Source organism: Nannospalax galili, unplaced genomic scaffold, assembly GCF_000622305.1.
Source record: "Nannospalax galili isolate Female #2095 unplaced genomic scaffold, S.galili_v1.0 scaffold113, whole genome shotgun sequence".
Lineage (NCBI taxonomy): Eukaryota > Metazoa > Chordata > Mammalia > Rodentia > Spalacidae > Nannospalax > Nannospalax galili.
Window position 1 is genome coordinate 3,186,686 of NW_008335444.1, and position 24,090 is coordinate 3,210,775.

At 41.2% G+C, this 24,090-nt stretch overlaps 1 protein-coding gene across 6 annotated transcripts in view; it reads left to right on the forward strand.

Annotated features, from left to right (window-relative positions):
• Window positions 1–24,090, forward strand: part of Nr5a2 (nuclear receptor subfamily 5 group A member 2) — a 141,368-nt gene that overhangs the window by 80,222 nt on the left and 37,056 nt on the right. For all 6 annotated transcript variants that reach the window (XM_008830260.2, XM_008830261.2, XM_029562148.1 and 3 more), the window contains 2 exons: window positions 2,191–2,310; window positions 10,733–10,880. In XM_008830260.2, the coding sequence (XP_008828482.1) occupies window positions 2,191–2,310; window positions 10,733–10,880 (268 nt within the window). The remainder of the gene's footprint in view (window positions 1–2,190; window positions 2,311–10,732; window positions 10,881–24,090) is intronic.

Sequence of the window (24,090 nt, forward strand, 5' to 3'; positions counted from 1 at the left end):
CTTGCTCAATGCTATAGCTTTTGCCTAGCACGTGACATGCAAGGCCCTACATTCAAAGCCAGTACTGAAACACAAATTCTTTTGGTTAGAACAGACTTAGTTACTTACAATTTTTCTTCTTGAGAAATGCTTGAGAATACATCTGCCCATCACAGAGCCCGATGGTAGCTTCAGTCTATTTGCAACTGGGATTTAGAGTTGGGGAATAGGAGGTACTCAAGGTGGAACCCAGGGCCTTGTGCATGTTAGACAGGTACTCTTCCACTGAGCTGAATCCCTGAACCACTTTGTCCTCCCTGAACAGAACTTGGACAGCATTCAAGCTGGTGCATTTGCTTTTTGTAGTTTCTTCATTTGTTTATTGTTTTGCCAAGGGCTCTCTCTTTCTCTCTCTCTCTCTCTCTCTCTCTCTCTCTCTCTCTCTCTCTGTCTCTCTCCTCCCTCTCTGTCTTGAATGCATGTGTGGTAGTTGCAATGGGAAATGTCCTCCATGGGCTCATATATTTGAACACTTGATCTGCTGTTGGTGGAACCTTCAGGTCTCCCTCCCTCCCTCTGTCCCTCCCTCTCTCCTTCTCTCCTTCCTTCCTACTCCCCCCGTTCCCCCCAACCCCCTAAATAGAGTCTCTGGTCTCACTGTGTAACTCAGGTTGCCTCAAACTTCTTGCTATGTGGCCCAGGATGGCCTCAGACTTCTACCCCAGTCTCCTGAGTGTTGGAATTTATAGACATGTACCACCATACCCAGCTTAGAAAGGGCTTTCACGACAACTTCATACCAAAAACTACTTCACACACTTAGTTGAGAAAGTAAGGTTTCAGAATTAAATGGTCTAGCCAGGTTCTCACAATTAGAAAGTACAGGGATTGTGACTTAAATCCTGTTGTTTTCACTCCAAGTTCAGTATTTTGACCATGTTCGCTGTATCCCAGCCTTGTGGAAATAAACTTGGCCACCAGCTTTTATCTCTATGGGACAACAATCTAGAATCTTACTGAATGCCTTCTTAAAAATAATTTTGTTTACAGTGAGTTAAATTCATTTGACTTGGAAAATTCTCAGACTGCTTGGTATAATTTGGAGACAGCCTAGATTTTGGGAAGGACTGGGAGGCATGCCTCCAAGCCTTGTTGAGACCTTACCGTCAGGAATTCTGCTAACTTCAATGGCATGGCCCATGAGTCAAAGCCAAAACAATGCCCCAAAGAGTGGAGTGTTAGACAGCTGTGACAGAGGATTGATTCTCTCCACGGTTAGATGGTAAATGTACAGACTGTATGTGTACAGACTGTACGTGTGTTTTTGTCATCAAAGAATTCCATTCCCCAGAAGATGAGATGGAATGACTGAAATGCCCACTGCATCAGTGCTTTCCGTTTTCATCTGCACAGCACTCCTGCTCTTGGCCCCACAGGAAGCTGGCATATAGAAGTTTGGGGGACATTGAATCATTTTTAAAAAGCAAGTACAGGGTTTTTGTTGTTTTGTTTTTAGACAGGGTCTTCTGTAGCTCTGGCTGCCTTCACACTTGCTATGTCGAGGCTGACCCTGATCCTCCTGCCTTCATATCCCATGCTAGAGTTACAGGTATGTACTACCATGTCCAGCACAAGTGCTAGTTAGTACTGGGAACAGCCTTGGTGATCTTTCTATTGAAAGTCTCACACCATTAAGACTTCCAGTTGACACTTTTTGTCAACTATGTGACCATTAATGCCATCACATCTCTACCTTCAGAAATCCTTTGGGCTGTCATGTTAGTTTTCCTGACATACACACACACAGAGACACACACACATATGTGTGTGTGTGTATGTATGTATCTTTGCATACATGAGCATGAGCTATTTGTGATCATTCTAATAAAGCCTATTAAGGTTCATCTGAGCACCTGTACCTCCAACAATCAAACTCTAATAGCTCTGGTAATGCTAGTTAGACCAACCTATTGAAGCACTTTTTCCTAGTAGTTCATTCTAAATGCTAACCTTGTATGTTTCCTGTGCAGCAGTTGTTTAAATGAAAGTCATGCTTTCAGGGGTGGGGATGTCCACTCAGGGCTTCTGTACCTGGTGGCCGTTAATGGGGACCTCCTTGCTTATTGGTCCCCTTGTGTGGAAAATTATGCAAAAAACCAAAAGGTAGCAGATAACATGGGGTTTTTTTTTCCCCCTTTTTTTCAATTATAGGTTGATGACCAAATGAAGCTGCTTCAGAACTGCTGGAGCGAGCTCTTAATCCTCGACCACATTTACCGACAAGTGGTGCACGGGAAGGAAGGATCAATCTTCCTGGTTACTGGGCAACAAGTGAGTATAGGACGAAAAAATTCTTTTTATTAAGCATGTTCAGCGTGGCAGGAATTTAACTAGGTCAGAAGCACTCCTGTGCTTGGAAAGGGAGAGACTGGCTGCAAATAACTGAGAAATGATGACTCGGTGCGCTCAGTTCCTGCCCTGATGATTACAGATAAAGTTGTAAAAGCAAACAGAATGAACAGTGCTCTGCTGCTTACAGTCTGCAGGATGCAAAGTCCTGCCCAGGGTCAGAGCAGCCGCTAAATCAGGCTCGGTGATTAGGACTGGCATTTTTTCCCTTCAAGCTTCTACACAAACTCACCATATTTGTTTGGTAGTGAGTCAGTTACAGACCTTTGTAAATTGGAGAATCCTTACCATTTTGATAACGATGATTGTGCTAGATATAAAATCCAGGGCCGGCCTTGTGCGTGTTAGGTAGGTGCTCTCTCTACTCCTGAGCTATATACTTGGAGCCCCAGAATCCTTGCTAGTTTGGGATGATGTTGGTGGAAGAGTTTAATTCAAATGTCAGAGTCAAAAAGTTGGCATAGAGGGGCAAGCACACGAGAAGGGACAGGAGTTCCAATTTTCAAGAGCTAGTCATTCAGTAGGAAAACAGAAGGCAAAATTACTGCAATGTTTTACTTGTTTTGAAATAGATACTTGTTAAATCAGTAACTATTTACTGTATGCCCTACTGTGTGCTAGTCACTATTCTGAGGCATTGGCATGTATTACGGAATGAAACAAAGAATCTTGTTTCCATGGAACTACATGTTGTAGCAAGAGTCGAAAACAACACAAACCTGTGCTATATTAGAAGCCCAAGTGCTTTTGACCAATTATAAACAGGATCCAGCAGGAAGGAGAGTCATTGGATTCATGGATATGCGTTGCAGTGGGACCTAAGGATCACAGTGTTTAGCAGGACAGTTTGGCCCTACTGAGTGAGAAAGTGACACTTCAGCAAAACATGGAAAATCAGGGACTGATTTAGATATCTGGGATATCTATGTACTGGGCTTAATTCCAATGGAGCAAGTTCTGGTTTCTTACCTTCCTCTCCACAGCTGATGGACTGCTGCTTGTAAATTCATGGTGCACTCTGATTCCTTTAGTCCATGTGGTCATAGCTATTCAGGGCACCACTGCATCGTTCAGCCACAGTGACTCCAACACTCAGGCACTGTGATCTTTTACATCCAGCCATAAATGTTTATGTGCTGTGAAACCATGGCAGTGCGTATTTGAAAATGGAAGGCTGTCTCCACATCATTTGCTGTATTATTAATAAATCACATTTTCCCAATCAAATTAAAGGCAAGCACCATGTCAGAGTTTTTGCGGACTGGATCAATTTGACCATCTCCATCACTATCTGTCCCCTGCTCTCTACAGCTCTTTTGAGAAAAGTTTTCTAGTTTTCTGCATTACTAATAAAAAAATGCAGACTGCTTGACTTTGGTTTGGAAATGGTGAGAGTAGATATGTATATATGTATATATCAGTGTGTGTGTGTGTGTGTCTGTATATAGACATACATGCAGTCTAGTGTAGAGTCAGAACATCCTATGCACACTTTCCAAAATTTACTAGCTACATCTTGAGCAAGCCCTTTTAAATATCAAGCTTAAGAGTCCTTGCCTCACAGTGGGGCCTGTAATGGTTCACACATGAGAAAATTGTAATAGGATTTACAGGAAGCAGTTCTGTAAAGTCCTGAGCTGGAGAGATGGCTCAGCAGTTAAGAGCACTGGCTGCTCTTACAGAAAACCCAGGTTCGATTCCCAGCGCCCACATGGCAGCTAACAATCATCTGTGACTCCTGTTCTAGGGAAATCCAACCCCTCTTCTGACCTCCGAGGGCATTTTACTACACGGATGCACTTACACACATGCAGGCAATACACTCATACACATAAAATTTTTAAATTAAGAAATAAATTAAAAGTCCCCCAAACTAGGCTGTCACAGAGACATAGTAACTTATTTCCATGAATTGTCAAGAGTGTGAACTTTCACACAAGGATAGAAGTCTGTTTCCATGATTTACTGTACTGAACTAATAGGGAGAAAATTCAATCTTGTACAGGTAAACCACGCAGGATTCCCCTAAGGCTTCTTAGTTGGCACTCTTCATTTAGGTCAAAAATGTTTCTGATAGCCTGATAATTGAAAGGCAACCAAAGATGTGGGAGGAGAACCATTAGGCAGCGCCCTGCAGTGAACAGCGATAAGAGTGGCAGTTCCTCCGTCTGCTCGGTAATGGCAGTGATTGCCCTTTGCACGTGCTTTGCTGCTAAGCCCTGTGGCACAGTCAAGTACAGCCCAGAAGAGTTCAGAGGAGGGAGTCTGGGCAGAGACCGGACTTCAGAGCTGTCCAGATGGTCCAGTGTCTCCGTGAAAGTTTCTTAGCCCTAGTGTGAGTCTCTCTTGTCATAACCGCCCACACACACACACACACCTTGTAAGCTGAGGCAGATATCTGGCTTCACACCCTTCTAAAGAAGGAATGACAGGGATTATGGGATAAAACTTTGAACTCCACAATGTTTTCCAGTCCCACCCAGAAGGAATGCAGTATTCCCAAACAACTAATTATAAATTTCCGAATTTGCCTGTAGACTTTTCCAACTGTCCCATGATCATCACTTATGGAACAAATGAAAACATTTATTCTGAGTATTCTAAACCTAGCAGATAGTAATATTAAATATGCCTCAGTCTATAACACTGAGGCCAAAGTCCTGACACAAAGGGAACACCAACAGCAATTTCCTATTACCTTGAAGCATGAGCATGGTGTACATACATAGCTTTGTGGCAGCCCCCTGGCCAGACAGGAACACAAGGTCCCAGCTGCTCCATGGCCTAGATTCTGCCTTTTTCTACTGAGTGTGGAGTGCTGCAATTAACTGATGAAATTACTACAGCAGAGAGAGGAAAGACTAGACTGAGTTTTTTAAATGAGGGCTAATCTAAGGATATAGCTTAGTAGACAATGTTTACCTAAAATGTGTGAGGTTCTGGTCTTGATGCCCAGCATCATAAGAAAAGGAAAATGAAATGAAGGAGGAAACAGAGGGAGGGAGAAAGAAGCAAAAAGCAAAGAAAATAAGGGGTACCAGAAAACTATATCTTGAAGACTGTAAAGAATGCAGTTAGTTAAGAGAACACAGCTTCAAGTCTGGGGGACAGCCATCTGGCTCAGTCAATGTTGGCAGAGCTGGGGCCTCATGTCCAGTGATTGAATAGTGCTCTAGAGCGCATCCAAACCCCTAGGACTAGCTCTGATGGGAGGCTCCTGTGTTTTACACCAAGTTTTCCTAACTCTAAAATTTGTTATCATGTTTTAATTATGTATTTTCTTCCTCTCTCCTCCTCCCCTTTTCCTCCTCTTCCTCCTCCTCCTCCCCCTCTTCCTCCTCCCCCTCTTCCTCCTCTTCTTCCAGCTAGGCAGGCCTCCTCCTCCTCCTCCTCCTCCTCCTCCTCCTTTTTGGGACACAGGGTTTCACTATATAGCCCTGGCTGACCTTGAACTAATAGAGGTCTACCTGCCTCTCTCTGTCTCAGTCTCTGCCTCAAGTGCTGGGATTAAAGGCATGAGCCACCTTGCTTTGCTAATTGTGTGTTTTATTGGGTATGTAAATAAGTGCAGATTAAATAACTCTGAAGCAAAAGTTAGTGATTATCATTAATATTCAATATTGTCATATCACATCTACATAGCCAGCATCTTTTACTTATGACAATTCTAACCAGTATTTTTTAAACTGTACATATATGCATCGTAATGTACATATATATATAATAACAATAGAGTTCTTTGACATGAGGTCAGATTTTAGTATTTGCATATTGTACCTAATTAACAGCCTCTGTAACATCCTCCTAAGGGAAAGATCTACTGCCAACTTCTTGTCCTTTATTATTGTGCACCGTATTAAAAGGACAAGCATCTTACAATATACAAGTCATCAAAATTTTGGATATTAGACATAAAGGCAATTTAGCTAAAATTATTTCTGTATCTTCACAATGAGTGAAACTTAGAACATTTCTTCCATCTCCCCCTTGAATTTAATGGCATAAAGATTACACGTAAGAGAACAATCAATTAATTTTACTAAGTACATAAAAGACAAGGCCAGCTGCTCCTGAAATGAGCACAAACCCTGCATCCAACAATGAAAATATAATTATGTTTGTAATAAAATGTGAGGAAGTTTCAGCTCTGTGTGCTGTCTCAGAAATAAATTGCCCATCCTCCTTCAGAGCTGTGCCATTTGATAAATTATCCTTGAAAGAAATGTGACCAGAGCTCCCATTTAATAAGCATGTTTGAGCTTTCAAATTAGCATGTAAATAAATGTAAGGCTATAAACGTGATAGTATGCCAATTGATTTCCCAACGTCCATCTTACTAAAGGTCTCTCACTAAGTAGATAATCCTGCGAAACAATTTAGATTCCTTCCAATTATAATTTACTATATTTCCAAGTATGAAATTCTAGTATTCAAACTTATTATCATAGACCTGTTGAAACTACACATGCATCAAATTTAAATAGCCTCATCTTAATAATACAAAATGAACTAATACTATGCATTTAAATTTTATTTTAATACAGCTTTCTGGATTAGGGCTCAATCAGTGATTTTTACTACATTGTACTTGCATGTTTTAAGTAGTATCCACAGTGCATTCAGTTGGCTCCAAGCTTAACTGTGATTATCTCTTGGTAATCACAGAGGTGAGAGGCACCTTATCCAGCTTAACTGCCTTATCTAAAGATGATACACTAAGGGGTGGAGCTGTGGTCAGACTTTCCCAAGTCTGTCTGTTGGTAAGGGTCAGGATGGCTCATATTCCTTCATCTTTTTCCAGGTTTCTTCCACCACTGCCATGTCCTTGGGCTTTCCTACTGTCATTCCTACACCCAGCCCATTTGTAGCTATCGAATTTCTATTACAGGCCGAATATCTCTTATCTGAAAATACTTGGGACCAGAAGCCTTTCAGATGTTAGGTTCCTTTAAGATTTTAGAAAGCTGAAGTGTATTTTTGTATACACTTCTAAGTGTATATAAGGGATGGGTCCCAATTTAAAATATGTGATTCATTTGAATTTCACATATACTTTGTATACATGGCCCAAAGGTCATGTTGTCCGGTACATTCAGTGTGCCCATCCACATGGAACTCATCCTTGGGGTGCCATGTTAGCTGTCATAATGTTTTACACTTGAGAGCATTTCACATGCCAATGCTTTGGGTTTGGGACATTCAACTGGAAGTAGCAAGCTTACAGGCAAGTTTTAAATAATTCAGAGTTTATGCTTTTATTTTTTATATTTATTTGTTGGTTTCTTGAGACTAAGCTAGCCTGGCTGGGTTAGAATTCACCATGTTGCTCAGGGTAGCCTGGATCTGGTGGTCCTCCTGTCTCTGGGGTCACAAGCGTGCACCACCACATCCACCCTTCATGCACTAGTTGTTTTTTAACCATTGTTTTTTCCCTTTTTTTTTATTTTGCTAAGATGCAACCCAACAATGAATTTTTAAATTTTTATCACATTTTATTTATTGTGTGTGGGCATGTACATCACAGGAGTCTGTCCTCTTCTGCTGTGTGGGACTCAGGGATTGGCCTCAGGTCATCGGACTTGAGGCAAGTGCTTTTACCCATTAAACCATCTCGCCAGCCCCATGCACTACTTTTAAAAAAATATTTTATTTATTATTTTTGTTTTGCGTGTATGTGTGTTATGGCTGCATGTATGTAAGTGCACCCAGGTCGTACAATGTCTGCAGAGATCAGAAGAGGATGTTGGATGTAATCCCTTCAAACTGTAGTTACAGACTCCAGTTTGGTTGTTAGCCACCATGTGGGTGCTGGGAATCGAACCCAGGTCCTCTGCAAGAGCTGCCAGTGCTCTTAAACCTCCGAGTCGTCTCTCCAGCCCCACATGCACTACTTTTAGGTGAGAACTTTCTTGAGGTAGAAAGTGCCCCTGTAACAGAACTGGCAAAATGGGAGTTGGCGGGCACTCTGAGCCAGAACCCTCTCGCTGTGCTCTGCAGCATTCTAGTTCATCTTCCTGCCCAGGTTCAGGTTGCCTAAGGACTGACCCTTTCCTCCCAATGATTCAGAATTGGAAGCTCATGGATTGCTTGATGTTTAAATTCCTTGGGCCATGGTGCCAGCCCAGGGGGGGTAGTTCTAGTAGAAGGCACCGGGCTTGAGGCAGGAACTTTTCTGGAACACACATTAACAGTGGCTTTTTCATGCGCAGTTGACTCTCTGTAAACTGATTGACACCTTTGGGGGTCATCTTTCCACTGACTCATAATTTTCCCACTCTTGAAGAAGGTTTCTTTACACCCAGTATTCTCTAGTTAAAGCTGAAAATTCAACTCATCATATTTACACAATAAAAAAATCCATTCTGCCTTGTTTTTAATTGCAAATTCCACTCAGGGGACTGGTTCTCCTGCTTAGGAGGCAGCCCCTTGCCTTCTTCTAGTGGAGCTAGTGCAGTCAATTATGGTAATGAAATGTCAATAAATATAAAAATTTAATACAGTCTGCTCTGGGTGAGTGGCAGATAAGGACTTGCCTCCCAGACAAATTTGCTGCTCCTGCAAATATTAAACGCACCTAAAAGGGTGTCTAGCTGCTTGAGAGCTCACCAGGAAAACAAGAACCAGAGTGCTGGGCCTTCCCACACTGTGGATGCGGCAGCAAAGTCAGTCCTACCGCTGACAGCCCCCAGCATCTTAACTTGCTATTATAACATGAACTTAGGTCCCTATGATCTAAGATTGGTGCCTCTGTCATTTTTAAAAGTGAAAAGAGAAATAAGCCTTTGTTTTTGATTTTGCTTTCCAGACTAAGAAATTATTCTATATAAGAATTAGGATGTTGGTGGAGAGGGAGAGAGAAGGAGGGGGGGAAGGAGAGAACGAAATCTAATATAATCACCTCAAGCTAGCAGCTTTATGTCAGCTTCTAAGAAGGCAACAAACGTAAAAGAATACTTTAGAGCCAGGCATGGTGGCACTGAAAAGGCTGAGGCAGGAGGATTGTGAGTTCAAGGCCAACTTGGGCTACTTAGACTTTAATTATCATACTCCGGTACTCCACCCTCCACAAGCATGCGGTCTTGAACTGTGACTATGTTAAAATGTCGTTACAGTACCAGCCGAGACAGATTGCAATCGTTCTTTTCCTCACATACTTGCTAATGGCACAGTGTACATGTACAATGCTGCTGTGGGCTCATTTTTTTATGGACAGTTTGTTTTTATATCAACTTATTCTGTGGTGTTAATTAATTGCCTTGGGGGCCTGGAGAGATGGCTCAGGGGTTAAGAGCACTTGAGGACTGCTCTTGCAGAGGACCCAGCTTTGGTTCCTAGTACTTACATGGTGGCTCTCAACTGCTTATAACTCTAGTTCCAGGGAATTCAATGACCTCTTCTGACCTCTTCAGGCTTCTTTATGCATGGGGTACACATACATAGACTAAGGGACACACACACACATAACACATAAGAATTTTTTTAATAATTCGTTTTTAATTTTTAAAAAATCTTTTTACTTAGTTTTTATGTGTATGACTGTATTGTCTGCATGTGTATAAGTGTATTGTGCACTGTCTATGGAGGTCAAAAGGCGGCATCAGATCCCCTGGAACTGGAATTACAATTGTTAGCTCCCATGTGGGTGCTAGAACTCAAACCCTGATCCTCTGTAAGAACAGTCAGTGCTCTTAACTACTGAGCCATCTCTCCAGTTCCAAGATAAATTTATTTTTTAAAATTATCTTGTTTGGTAATGTAATTTTACTGCAGAAAAGCAGGTGTTTGCATACTTATGAAACGTAGGCAGTCGCAGGGGTGGGGGTCGGCACGCCTTTAAACCCAGTACTTGGGAGGCAGAGGCAGGCAGATCTTTGTGAGTTCAAGGCCAGCCTGGTCTACATAGCCCCAGGACAGCTGGGGCTACAGGAAGACCCTGTCTCAAAAAAACCCCCCCAAAAATAATGTTAGGCAGTCAAAGCCTGTTCCCTGTGAAACTCATTGACATTCAATTTGTCTCTTTGTTTGAGACAGGATCTCCCTCTAGCCCCAGCTGACCTAGAACTCACTATATTGACCAGGCTAGCTGCAATCTCACAGAGATCCTCCTGCCACAGCCTCCCAAGTACTGGATTAAAGGCGTGTACCACCACACCCAGCTCAATTTTTATAAAGTAATTGTGACATATTTTATAGGAGAAGGTATCTCAAGCCACCTTTAAGAACAAAGCCCCCAGTGTTGGAAATCTGTATTGCAACCTGATTTTACCCATAATTCTTAGTAATAGCCCTTGAACTGTGTGTTTGTTGATCTGATGATTGTCACAGCTGTGACTCTGTGTTGCAGCTGGACTATTCCATTATAGCATCACAAGCCGGGGCCACACTCAACAACCTCATGAGTCATGCACAGGAGCTGGTGGCAAGACTTCGTTCCCTCCAGTTTGATCAACGAGAGTTTGTGTGTCTGAAATTCTTGGTGCTGTTTAGTTTAGGTAAGTAAAACTTTGTTCTTATATTATTTTAAAATGCGAACATTGAGTGTTTTGATGTTAGTACCTGTTTGTGTTCTACCAAGATAATGCTTTGCTTTCCAAGTCGTGAAATCTTCCAACGTGAACACACACACTTGGGTGTGTTTACACATCATTCTTAGCCCTTCAGCAGATAGGCTGGGTGTAGAACAAGAGCTGTACCGGGATTTCTTCCCCATGGGCAGGTAAGCAATAGTCACATAGCCGTGACGGAAAGCCTAATGGAGACTAAAGGGAGGAAAAACTGTGGTGCCAAGTCTGCGCGGTCTTTCTACCGTTGATCCTTTGTGCGTGCTTTTCATGTCAGCGCCTACCTACTGCCGCTTTCATGGACGGCAATTAGAAGCCTGTTTTTAAAATCTCTATCAGGATTAACTGGAGACTGTTCAGTGGAGATGCACCACTATGCAAGTATAAAGGATGGTGGTTGTCGAGGGGAAAGGTGCTTCTTTAGCAGAGGTTTGGAGAAGAAAGATAACCAAGCAAGACAGATTAGCTAAATCAAGGTTCTCAGTGAGCCAGTTGAGAAAAATCACCTCTGCTTGGAATAAAAAAAGGATTAAGGAGATGGATTTTTATTGACTTCAAAGGAACAGATTTTTCTGCCTGTCCCGTACTTGATTTCTGTGTTTTGTTGGCTTAACAAAGCCAACTTAAATAAACTTTTTGCCAAGTCCATCTATTCCTCATTGGCAGACAGCTGAGGGAGGCAACTTCCCTTGAATGAAAATAATGGCCGAAATCAGATTTACCAACATATGTTTTTTCTTTAGTCTTTAGTTATAAGATAGTTGTGAATTCATATTCTAAGAAATAAAACAATAAAACAAACTGCAAAGTAAAACAGATGTGCCTGCCCTCCACACTGGGTCCTTTAGTTTCAAAATTCCTCTTGACAGCACTGCACAACTGTTGCGAATAAAGGGATCACTTGAAGTAATGGAGCCAGAGTTAATTTTTCTCATCTAGTCAACATTTAAAACAAAAAGGGCATTTTCATATTTTGGAAAGAGTGATAAATATAGCAAAAAGAAATGTCACTGTAAATGTAAAAAGACAACAGAATTTTATAGATGTAGTGTTCAAAGATTTACAGTGCCAAGACTCAGTCCTGTGTGGTTTCTGTATTAACCACAACAAACAGGAAAGTTCCATTCAAGTAAGTCTGTGTCTGTTAGGCAAGAACAGTGTACAGAGCTCCAAACTTAATAGCACAGGCCTGCTTGCTGAGACCCCACAAATTATTCTGGTTTCAACTAGTGCGTTTGATTAGTAATTAGGTGGAAATACAGTGATGTATGTGTAAGGAATCTTACAGCATCTTTCTGATAAAATATTCAGAGAGCTAAATCTCTTTTCAGAGGTATCTTAGATCATTGGAGCTGTGTTACTTTTGAAGATGTGCACATCAACCATGACGATCATTAGCTTCATCACTTTTATCTTGCCTTCTTTGTTTTCCAAATTATTATATTCTTCCAATTCTGGGGAGAGAAGTAGATCTTAAACACTTTCAACCTTGAACCTTACAAATGATCTTCCTGAGCAACTATATTTATCAGAAGCCCAATACCTCTTTGAATGAACATGTTGACCATTTCTGAAGCAAAGGGCATTGGGAAATAGGCAGCCTAAAGTGTCTGTCAAAACCTTGTCTACTTTCTGCTTAAGGAAGAAAGGGAAATACAGCTTTCTGATCACAGGAAGAGTTTAGGTCAAGAATTCCCTTTTAAAGAAGTAGTAAGAAAATAATGAGCAGTAAACCAGGTGGTTTCCAAATTATGAATAGAAAACTTTCTTCCTCATAATTTTCCCCATAGAAACAATGGATAATCAATCGTTTTTAATCGCAACTTTATTGAGTTATATAGATAATCAACTTTAGATTCCAAGCTTGCTTGCAAATACCTGTTTTATCTGGGACGTCAAATCATCCCAGAGCCATCTTTAAACCCTAGTCTACGTCCTAAACCAGGTACTTGCTCCTGCGCCTAATCAAAGTATGTTCTGTGCTTGTGCTCCACCTTGTACTCCTTTCATCTCAAGGAAAACTGAGACAGTAATAGTGATTAGATGCCAGGGGCTGTGTTGAGAGGGGCTTGCATGAGAGATGAAATAGCCCTTTCCAGACGGATTTGGTGAGAGAAGATGGGGCTTGAGCAGGTACAGCATTTGGTACTGGCTGAAAGAACAGCCAGTACAAAAGTTCAAAGGCAAGAGAGAACAATACAAGTTGGAGGAACAGGAGGTAGAGAGGAAGCCGACAGGAGGGAGAAGCAGGCAAGAGCCTGACCGTGGAAGGTCAGGCCTTGGGTACATCCAACAAATCCTAAATGAACATTTACCATGTGCTAGGTACTGAGTTAGCTCTGGGATATGGTGGAACAGAAGTTTTTTTGTTTTGGGGGTTTTTTGTTTTGTTGTTTTTTTGAGACAGGGTCTCCCTGTATCCCTAGCTGGCCTGGAACTCACTTTGTAGACCAGGCTGGCCTTGAGCTCACAGAGATCCACCTGCCTCTGCCTCTTGAGTGCTGAGATTAAAGGCATGCACCACCACACCCGGCTGGAGCCAAAGGTTTTACGACTTATTCCGAAGGATTCTGGGAAACACAGCCAAAGTATGCAGACAAGATGGACAGTTCCTGTTTGTGTGTCTTGAAGGTAGCAAATGGTTTAACATTGCATGGGGATCAGAGGAGATTAGGGACATACTTAGGAGAGGTCATCAAGCACAGGCTATGACAGAATTGAAAGGAGAGGTCAGGGTGGCCTCAGAACTTTGATACTTGGGAAACTTTGTAGGAGCAGCAGTTGACCAATTTAGTAAAAGGAGGTTCTGGGAACAGCCATGCCCCTCCTATAAACCTCTAATACTATTTCATTGTTCCACAAAAAGCTAAACAACAGGACTAAAATTAAAAATACACTTAGCTGGGCATGGTGGCACATGCCTTTAATCCCAGTCCTCTTGGGAGGCAGAGGCAGGTGCATCTGTGTGAGTTCAAGACCAGCCTGGTCTACATAGTGAGTTCAGGCCAACTGGGCCTGTGGGGAGACCCTGTTCAAAACATACCAAAAAAAAAAAAAAAAAGAAGAAGAAGAAGAAGAAGAAAGAAAGAAAGAAAAGAAAACACTTGACCAAAAATCTTCAGGGCTGCTGACTGATCCATGAGCAAACACCAATTGGTTAAGTAGTTTAAGGAAGGAAATAAAAGTTTAAAAAAACATATCTTTCTATATCTCTCAATAAATGATATATAATAGACCTTCCTTGAGGTTCAACCTTTGCTAGTTGTAACATCTTCTTTTTTTCTGGGCACGGGGTCATCTTTTTGAGACAGGGTCTCCCTGTAGCACCAGCTGACTTAGAACTTGCTATCAAGACTAGGCTGGCCTGGATCTCACAGAGATCCTTTTGATGGGATTAAAGAAAGGCATACACCATCATACACAGCTATAATACGCTCTTTAAATCCTGCTAAATTGAGGCTAGGGAGTATAGCTTGGTTGGTAGAGTGCTTACCCAGCATGCAGAAGACCCTGGGTTGGATCCTGAACAGTGCATGAATTAGGTGTGGTGGTACCCACCTGTAACCCTAACACTAAGAAAGTGGAGGCTGGAGAGTCAACAGTTCAAGGTCATCTTCAACTACATACTGAGTTCAAAGCCAGCTTATGTTATATGAAACACTGTCTCCAAAACTTTACCATATTTTGTTGCCCAATATGAGATAATATAGATTGCTAATCATTGATATTCTGACACAACAGGAGATATTCTAAGTTAGGAAGTTAAAATGATGATTCAAGAGAGACCAAAATAACAATTTTAATGTTTATTGGTTTATGGTCCTACTTTCTTCTAATAAGGAATCCAAGTGACTGATGGAATTTATTGTCACCATTAGAGGAGAAATAAATCTTATGGAGAAAGAAGTACAGGTGATGATATCCTCAATATCATTCTAGATGAAGTTTAGATGAGTGAGATTCCCACAGATGTTACCTCCTGAAAATAAGGGCAGAACTGGAAAACAGCCTGTTGGTTTTTATCTGCAGCTACCTGAATAATGCCATCCACATTCATCATCAGGAATATTAATGTGGTGTAAGTGCTCAGTGCAACAAGTAACTATTCTGGCTAAGATGTTACTTTTGGCTTGGAGGTTTTCTTAGCCCCAGAGATTTGATGGCTGGGTGCTGCTAGGCTTTCATTATATCCCAGGTGGCAAAAGAAAGAACTCAGAGCATATTATAGTTATTTTTTTTTAACAAGCATCCTTGATATGCTATAAATTATCTTCTTCTCTGATCAGACCATATTTCTGGAAGTAGTTGTGATGTTTGGCTCAGTTATAGTTATTTTCCTTGAGGGAAATAAACAGTGCTTTGAGTCTCTCTAAGTATAAACTAGTTCCCAAAAGGGGCCAATCTTCTTTACAGTTCCTTCTGTGCAGTAGAATTCAGTGCTGTAGGCAGGGCCATCGTTGAGGTTAAACTCCTTTATGTTTTCTCTATACTCAGGCTTCTAGTGTATCACATAGTAGGGACCTAAAAATATTTACTAGAAAAATGCATGAATAAATGGGCTTACTTAGTTTTAAATTAAAGCCAAAGCAATTGTAATGGGTAATAGGAGGTCATTTTAGCCAAAAAGCAGTATCTCAAGCAAATCTCTCTTCAAGATTAAAGTATTTCTTCTATTAATTTGCCTTCTTTCAGTTTATGAGAAGAGATTTTTATTGATAAGCTCTTTGGGACCATTAACTTGCAGAAAAGTTAGGACTCCTATTGGCTAATATCAGGTGATGCATTTGCTTGTATTAGTAAACCATAGTTGAAGAATGTCATGCAGTTCCTCGCTGGTGTTGACTGAATCCTACATCAGTGAAACAGAGACTATCCCACTTTGTCCATCCATTCCAGCTCTTTCTTCACACCAAATTTCCAAAGTTTCGTTGTGACATCTGATTATACCATCACAGAACCCAAGGAAGAGTCTTCTCTACAGAGACAAAAACCCCGGGGAAGATGGGTTTTGTTGTCTTGGGGAATAATTCAGGTAGTTCACACAGAAAAGCTACTGCCCATTAGCTTCACTTGCCTGTCATCAGAGTTGCTCTGCGGAGCATCCCTGGAGCTGCAAAGGGCACAAGGCAAGAACCATGCTCGCTGTGGAGTTGTTGGTTCAGCCCCAGGTTCCACGCTGCTACTTCTGAGGCAGCTCCTTTATCTGGAAGGAATGAGCACTTTGTCTGAAATGCAAATGGACCTAAGCAATTACTACAAGATCCCAGAATAAATAGTATTGCTATGACTTGATCAAAATGAACCTTGAAATGTTGAAAAATCTTTAAAATCTTAATTCTGAAGAAGAAACGAGGCGCCGTAAGGCCAAGCAACGCATTTTTCATCTTGTCTGCTTTGGCTCCTTTAAACTGCCCAAGTCTAGAACTAGACAAAGGGTGCTGTATGGCAAAGCACAGGCCTTTTATCTCCCCAGCCAATAAGCTGTAAAAGTCTGTGAATACAGTATGCTTTGCTCCTTGTAGTACCTGACAGATATGGGTTTTTAATAAATATTTATTGCATTCTTGAATGAAATAATGAGAAAACACAGCACAACACTTAGAGAAAGCTATGCTAGCAAATAGATCCTATGGACAAATATTAGAGGATTTGGCATGTGCTACAAAGAAAGGGTACGCCTTTACATTATGAAGGGAGTTATTATAAGGAAAATGGAGACTCACTTTCCTTTAGGAAGAAAATCATCTGTGGAATCCATCAGCATTACAATTCTTCGAGGTCATGGGCCTGGAAGAGTCAGATACCAAAATGAACCATAGCAAGAATAATTCTAAAACTTGTCTTCAGTAGTGTTAATAATAAAATACCTTCACAGGAGTGAATCATTTAGTTTCTCCCTTACAGGGGAACAGGCCCTAAGTGGACATTTGCCTCCAGTTTTGTAGGTGAAAAAACAAAACTAGATGATTTACCCAACATTTTAGCCTGGGATCCAGGCCTGGAGCCAACAGCCCCAGTGCCAGTGAGTACTCTTCCGCTCCACTCTGGCCTCTTCAGAGACATTTCAACTCCTCAGTATTTTTTAAACACTACCTATGTACAAAGATGAGATTTATGGGCAAAATGTTATGGGGAATTAGGACAATCAGCTGAAAAATGTGGACCAGAAGAAAAACTTTTACAACAGCAGGAAACTGCTTGGCACGTTCGCCGTCTTTGGGCACATTTCCTAGGTAGTCAGTCATTGTTGAGTAACAGGGTTGGGGACTGGTCCCACCATAAACACTCCCTGCCTTCACTTCCAATACCACAACCTGAAGCTTCCAGGTCCCTACATGGAGTGACGGTGCATTCTCATATAGCCTGTCTACAGCTGCCCTTATGCTTTAAATAATCTTGAGATTACTTACAATAACTGATTCAATGTACATCATATGTAAAGACTACTGTGTTGCTTAAAGAACAAGAATCTATATCCATTCAATACGTGCACGATTTTTTTTCTGAGGATACAGAACACTGACAGAGGACTGACTGTCATTAGTACAGCTTTGAATTCCCTCAGTCTCTAAATATCATAAGTTGTTACCTCTTCTGAACTCTGGCACTCAGAGTTTCAGTGAACTTGAAGAAAGCCTTTGACTCAAAGCTCAGTACTTTTCTCTCCAAAGACATCCTTCTTACAGCCCGTTGTTGCCTGTTGGGTCTGATCTTTCTTTGGAGCATTCTGCAGCCATTTGGAAGGCTTTATGGTCATAAGCTCTAATTATTTATCTACTTTAGCATCTGTTTTCATTGTTTTAACAAAAATTGAATGGTCATTCTCTCCCCTCCTCTGTTTATCATTGGTTATAAAAATCCTCAAGTAAGCCAGGCATAATGTCACAGGCCTCTAATTCAACTACTCCTGAGACTGAGGCAGGATGATCATAAGTTCAAGGCCATCCTGTGTTGTAGTGCAAATTCAAGCCAGCCTGAGCAACTTAATGAAATCCTATCTCAAAAAATAGGTAAGGGCTAGTTGGTATAGCAGAGTTGGTAGCATGCTTCCCTAGCATATACAAAGCCCTATGTTTGATTCCCAGCACAGCATACACTGAGCATGATGTCACATGCTTGTGATCCCAGTGCCCTGGAAGTAGAAGCAGGAAATTCAGAAGCTCAAGGTCATCCTTGACTGCTTAGGGAGTTCAAGGACTGCTTAGGATAAATGAAAGTAAAACTGTACTCAATAAGGCCAGGCATGGTGGCGCACACCTTTAATCCCAGCACTCTGGAGGCAGAGGCAGGCGTGAGTTCAAGGCCAGCCTGGTCTTCATAATGAGGCCAGCTGGGACTACAGGGAGACCCTGTCTCAAAAAGACAAAAAATAAACAAACAAATAAAAAATAAAACTGTACTCAATAATAATAATAACAATAAATGGCCAGGGTATGTCTTAGGTCTTAGACCTTAGGTCTAATTTCCAGTAACACACACTGCACATACACACATACACACACACACACACACACACACACACATACACGCGGAGCTAAACATATCTATAAGATTCAGATGGATGCAGTCCTTTGAGTAGGAGGCATGGGGAGCTGCAATTGACATGTTTACTGGCTTTGGGGTAAGGAAATTTATATGTGTTGATTGGTTTTCCATAGTCTTCAGTTTCTGATGTGCTATGTGATTTTTTTTTTCCATATTTGAATTCCATCCACTAATTCTTCCATTTTGTGGTTTTTGATGAAGATCAAGTGCTTGATCGCTTTCCCTTTTTTCAGTGTACTGTGTGTCCTCTCTTGATAGCAAGGCCCAGTGATGGTCCACTGTCAGAGCTTTCTGTAGAGAAGAGATTCACAGTGATAGCCTGGTCTACATAGTGAGTTCCAGGCCATCCAGGACTACAAAGCGGGGGTGAGGGGACGCTTCTAATTCCAGCGGAGAAATTTAATTCCATGATTAAGCTCTGTGTTTGCAGTGTCTAAAAGCAAAAGGAACTATTTCCTTTCCTTTATAAATCTAGAGATGGAGATGCTAAGTATATGGTCTTCTAGAAGGCAAATCCATGAAGGGAAAGAAAAATCCTGTTCTCCTTCCTTAGCTGATGGTATAAAACTGATTGGAAAGTACTTATGCACCACAGTTTACAGCTGAATACTAAGGGTATTCTGAAGGAAGCTTGAGAGTCTCCATGTCTGAAGTTCTTATTCCAAACCTGGTAAAAGGTCCACAACAGCTTGGCCTGGTAGGCAACTCCAGTGGGGCAGTGTTTGCTGTGTGGTGGTCTCTTCAAAATACCATCACATAGTCCATCACATGCCACCCATCACCTCCTGGCCCACAGAGTCCAGCAATGCTGTATATTCATCTCACATCGTGCCCCAAGTGCATCAGTTAAATTGTTCCTCATGAAGTCAGATAAGCAAAATAAATGTCCCAGGGTTCCCTGAACCATTAGCATGCAGGCTCAGTTTTTACCTTTTCATATGTAATATTCTAATTTAGTAAAACACTCACTAGACACTTGTCAAATGCCACGCATGTCTTCATCCTAATGCCCTGATGGAGTGTTTGCAGCTAAGGGGGGTGCAGGCAAATAAGCACTTCCTAAAATTTATGTAATCATTTGAAATTCAGAACAGATTATTAGCATTCAGGAGATGCCAGTGTTCAATATTTGCACCATAGAGATTTGGCAGAAGTAAATAATGGCGCGTAAAGTTGATGCTTGTCTTAATTAAATGCGCTATAATAGGTGTTGTGTGGGATTTTTTTTTTCTTCCAGTGAGCAAAGCAGTTTAGCCATGACCAGATATAATTCATTTTGGAGTTCTAAGTTTGAACTTAATCAATATGTATTTACTGCCACAGACAGTGATTATCATTTGTTATCTGTTGGCACAAGAATATAATTGCCTAAATAGCATTTATTTAAGCATCTTTCTGAGCAGATTATGCTTAATAACATTTATCATATTTTAGTTGTTAGTGATGCTAATATTGTCATTTTGCTAACTGTCCCTGTCCAGTGAGGTGGTTCTCAGAGCCTTGACCTGGCAGGTTGTGAAAACCAGCAAGGAAAACAAAGGGGGAGAGCCATTTGTGCTGGCTAACATTTCTTCCTGCTTTGTCAGGCCAGCAGCTCTGTTCAAATCTCAAAGCAAGCAGCAATCTTGTTCCTCAGAGGAAGAGGTTAGTCATGGTCAGAGTTCTGGATGCTCAGCATCTTGGTCTAGAATGGGTCAAATCAGTGGTTCACCTGAGCCATTTGTTGAAGCTTCTGTCTGGTTTACAGATAGGATCTGATGAGCCCAAACTTGAGTTCTAACTGTGTTTGAATAAGAGGGTTAAATTCCACATAGACCCATACAACCCAGGGAACAAGAACAAATATGAAAGGAAAAGACATTTCATCATTTTGAACTCCACAAAAATATATTGAGCACCTATAATGTAAGACTATCCAAGTTAGACAGTGAGGGACCTGCTAAAATATGATGTTTCCAAAAAGAAGAAAGCCCTTGATGTGATAGAGATCTGGGGGACACTGTTCCAAATAAGGCATAGGGGCCCAAACAAATAGTCCGAAGTCCATGTGTCAGGTACACTGCTCTGCTCGCTTTTGTTCCCTCTCTGGTCCATCTTTCTGTTGAACCAAGGTATGCTCTGCACACATGCCATCGCTTCAGTCACTCAGTGAGAAGAACTTCACAACTCTTTTTACACACTAGACATCTGTCAGAGGTGTACAAAAGAGTTGGGGAAACTGAGAGGGCCACCCCCAGAAGCTCACCAATGGTCCTGTTCGAATAATCACCTCTGAGCTACCCAGAGTTTGAACAGAATCTTCTGCCTTTGCCCTGGGAAGATAGAATTCTAGAACATTATCTTAGCAAAGAACTTACTGTATAACAAATCTATGATGCTGCCAAGTCATATGAGGACAAGGAAAGCAAGGCTAGCAGAGGTCATGTGACCTGAACCCCCATAGGTAGAGTCGGGATTGGAAGTGAACTCTGTTAGGAAAGGTGCACATTGTTTTTCAACAATGATGGAAATAGTACTTTTGTGTTATTTTCCAAATTAAACCTACCTATTTCTCTTAAAAATTTTTAAAAATCACTATTTATTCTGGGGGCACTACCATGTCTCATGAGTGGAGGTCAGAGGACAACTGATAGAAGTCGATTCTTTGCACCGTGTGAGTCCTGGGGATCAAACTTGGGTCACCAGACTTGTTAGTAAGCTCCTTTACTCACTGAGCCATCTCACAGCCCAAACCTAGACAGTTCTTGACTTTTTTAAACTACCCTAACAGTGTCATCATTGTGATGATCATTGTGATGCGTAAGCCTTCCTAGCAAAGGACAGGGTGCATGTCACGTACTATAGTTTCTACATTAGGGCTTAATTATGGATGCCATAGGCTGGATGCTTAGCCTGGAAGACATCAGCTGTCCTACAGTCACTCTCACTTGGAGTCCCCCAGCTTTGCTGGGGCTATGAGGAGCTCTGTGGGCTCAGATCTGAGCAGTTCTGTCTAATGGGGAAGAATGCCTGCATAGTCATATATTGCTGTCTTATAGTGGTTATGCATACAAGCATGATGACTCTTCTAAAATAATCCCTTCTTTGTAATACTTATCCTAAGAGAAAATAATTATGAAAGTATTACTAATAACTATATATATATATATCTTTTTAATATTTTTTAAATTTTTATGTGTATGAGTGTATTGCCTATATGTATATAAGTGCGCCCATGTTGTTCAGTGCTCATGGAGGTCAGAAGAGGGCATTGGATCCCCTGGAACTAGAGTTACAGACAGTTGTTAGCCACCCTGTGGGTGCTGGGAACAAAACCTGGGTCCTCTGCAAGAGCAGCCAGTGCTCTTAACCTCTAAGCCATTTCTCCAGTACCAACTATGTATCTTTTTGAAATATGCATTATTTCCAATTATTTTTAATTGTGGTAAAATCCATATAATACCAAATCATTTTAGTGTACAGTTAAATACATACATAATGTTTTAGTGTACAGTTAAATACATACATATTGTTTTACAACTATCACTACTATTCGTCTCCCAAACTTTCATCTTCCAAAATGGAAACTTTGCACCTCTGAAAGTATAATGTCCCATCTCCCCTTACCTTCGTCCCCTAGAACCTCTGCTTTATGTTCTGTGTAAAACTTTCTTTGTTTAGGAAGTATCTTCTACATCTAACATTATGCTTGCCTATCATATTACATTAAAAGTTAATTTATAGAATATGCACAGCTAATGTGCCAAAGGCCAGTGGTCTAGGGGGCCGAGATTTCTCACACTGACTCCATGCCTGCTGTCATCACTCTGGGCCACAGCTGGGAAAGTTCTGTGATTGGGCCCTGGAAGAATACTGAATGAGGCAGACAAAAAGAAAAGGGAGGCATCGCAACTAGTTCTTACTAGTAAGGTGGTATGACCTGGTAGTAACTGCATAGCATGCTTGAATTCCAGCTCTTGTGTCCTTGGGAACTTTCTTGTTCTGTAAAGTCAAAACAATCATGATCTACATAAAGCATCATGAACATTAAATGATAATAATGAAGAACTGACCAAAATGTCTAGAAAATTGTGTCCATAAAAATCATCCGTCTTCCCCTTAGTGAAAATCCTGAGTCAAGGCCACTTGGGAAACAGTGCTTGTCAGACACTCCGTGTGTATAAGGAGAAAGCCTTTTCTCACGCCAGCATAGATGGTATATTAACTCAGTTCCACGCCTTTACTTTGACTCTTCCATCTACTAACCAGAGGAATTATTACTATTTTTGGTAGTTGAAAGTTTGTCAGATGAAGCAAACTCCAGCCATTTTCTTTTAATTCATTATCATATATCCCCAAATCAAACCCAGGCCAAACGGTACACCGTCTTCCTCCCTCATTGGCCTAGTGATGAGCTGGCTGAGAGGCAAGACTGGGCCCCTCCTGCTCCTTGGAGAATGCTTGGGACAGGTGATTCTTCAGCTTTGACTTTCTATTTTCTACAAATGCAAATGTTCTCTGAGTTGCCCGAGGTTATGATTCTTTAGCTTTGCTGATGCCTGGTTTCTAAGGCTAGTTGTTAAACAAAAATTACTGTCTTAATCATAGAAAATGAGAAGGTTTTACTTAGGGGAGCCTATATCTTTTGGCAATAAAACCTTAGATAATTTGTCCTTTTCAAGGGAACTGCACTCTGAGAACTGAAACTTGTTAGGAAAATTAGTTTTGTTTCTTAACAAAGTTTAAGTAAAACATTCCAAAGCGCATCATATCCTATCAGTACTATCTGCAATAGCTGTACAATTATATTATCAACAGATTACCCCTATTTGTTTTTCTAGTTTCACATTCAAGGACCTAAGGAGAGTTATAGGATAAGGAATAGAGATCAAAATGTCAATTTGTGGCATAAGTGGTGTATCTCTGTAATCCCAGGGCTAGGCTACAATGAGACCCTATAAGTAAGTAAACAAACTAATTTGTTCATGTTTTGAGTTATTTTCTTGGTCAAAGACATGGACTTTGGCGTCTAGGGTCCTGGTCCTACCACCTAGAAGCAGAGGAATAGGCACAGGGAAGGCATAACTAATTATCTTCATTTAATAACACTGTGTAACACCGTGTACGTCAGCTTCCTGAGCGATCAAATGCTGGACACCAGTTCCTAGGTTGTAGACTGTGTAAGGTCTTCATGTCTCAGCTCATGATTAACTGAGTTTTCCTCACCATCACTCATTTCTTCCTTTGATTTTGTGTTCCTTCTTAGACAACATTTCATGAGTCATAGTCTTTGTAATTCTTCCATATGTCCCACAGCTAGAGTACCAACTCTATTCTCATTCTGTATTCTTAGCACCAAGCATCTTGCCTGGCATGCCATTTGTATTAGGAAGCAAGATGTGTTCATCTACGTTAGCTCCTTCTTGCTGTTTGTATTAGTCAGGGTTCTCCAAAGAAACAGAACCGGTAGAATGAATATATATGTATAGGGATTTATCAGCTTAGCTCACAGGATAGAGTCCGAGTAGTCCAACGATGGCTGCACCACACTGGAGAGGCTGAGACTCTGTAGTCGCTCAGTCCACGAGGCTGGATGTCTCAGTAGTCCCAATCTGGC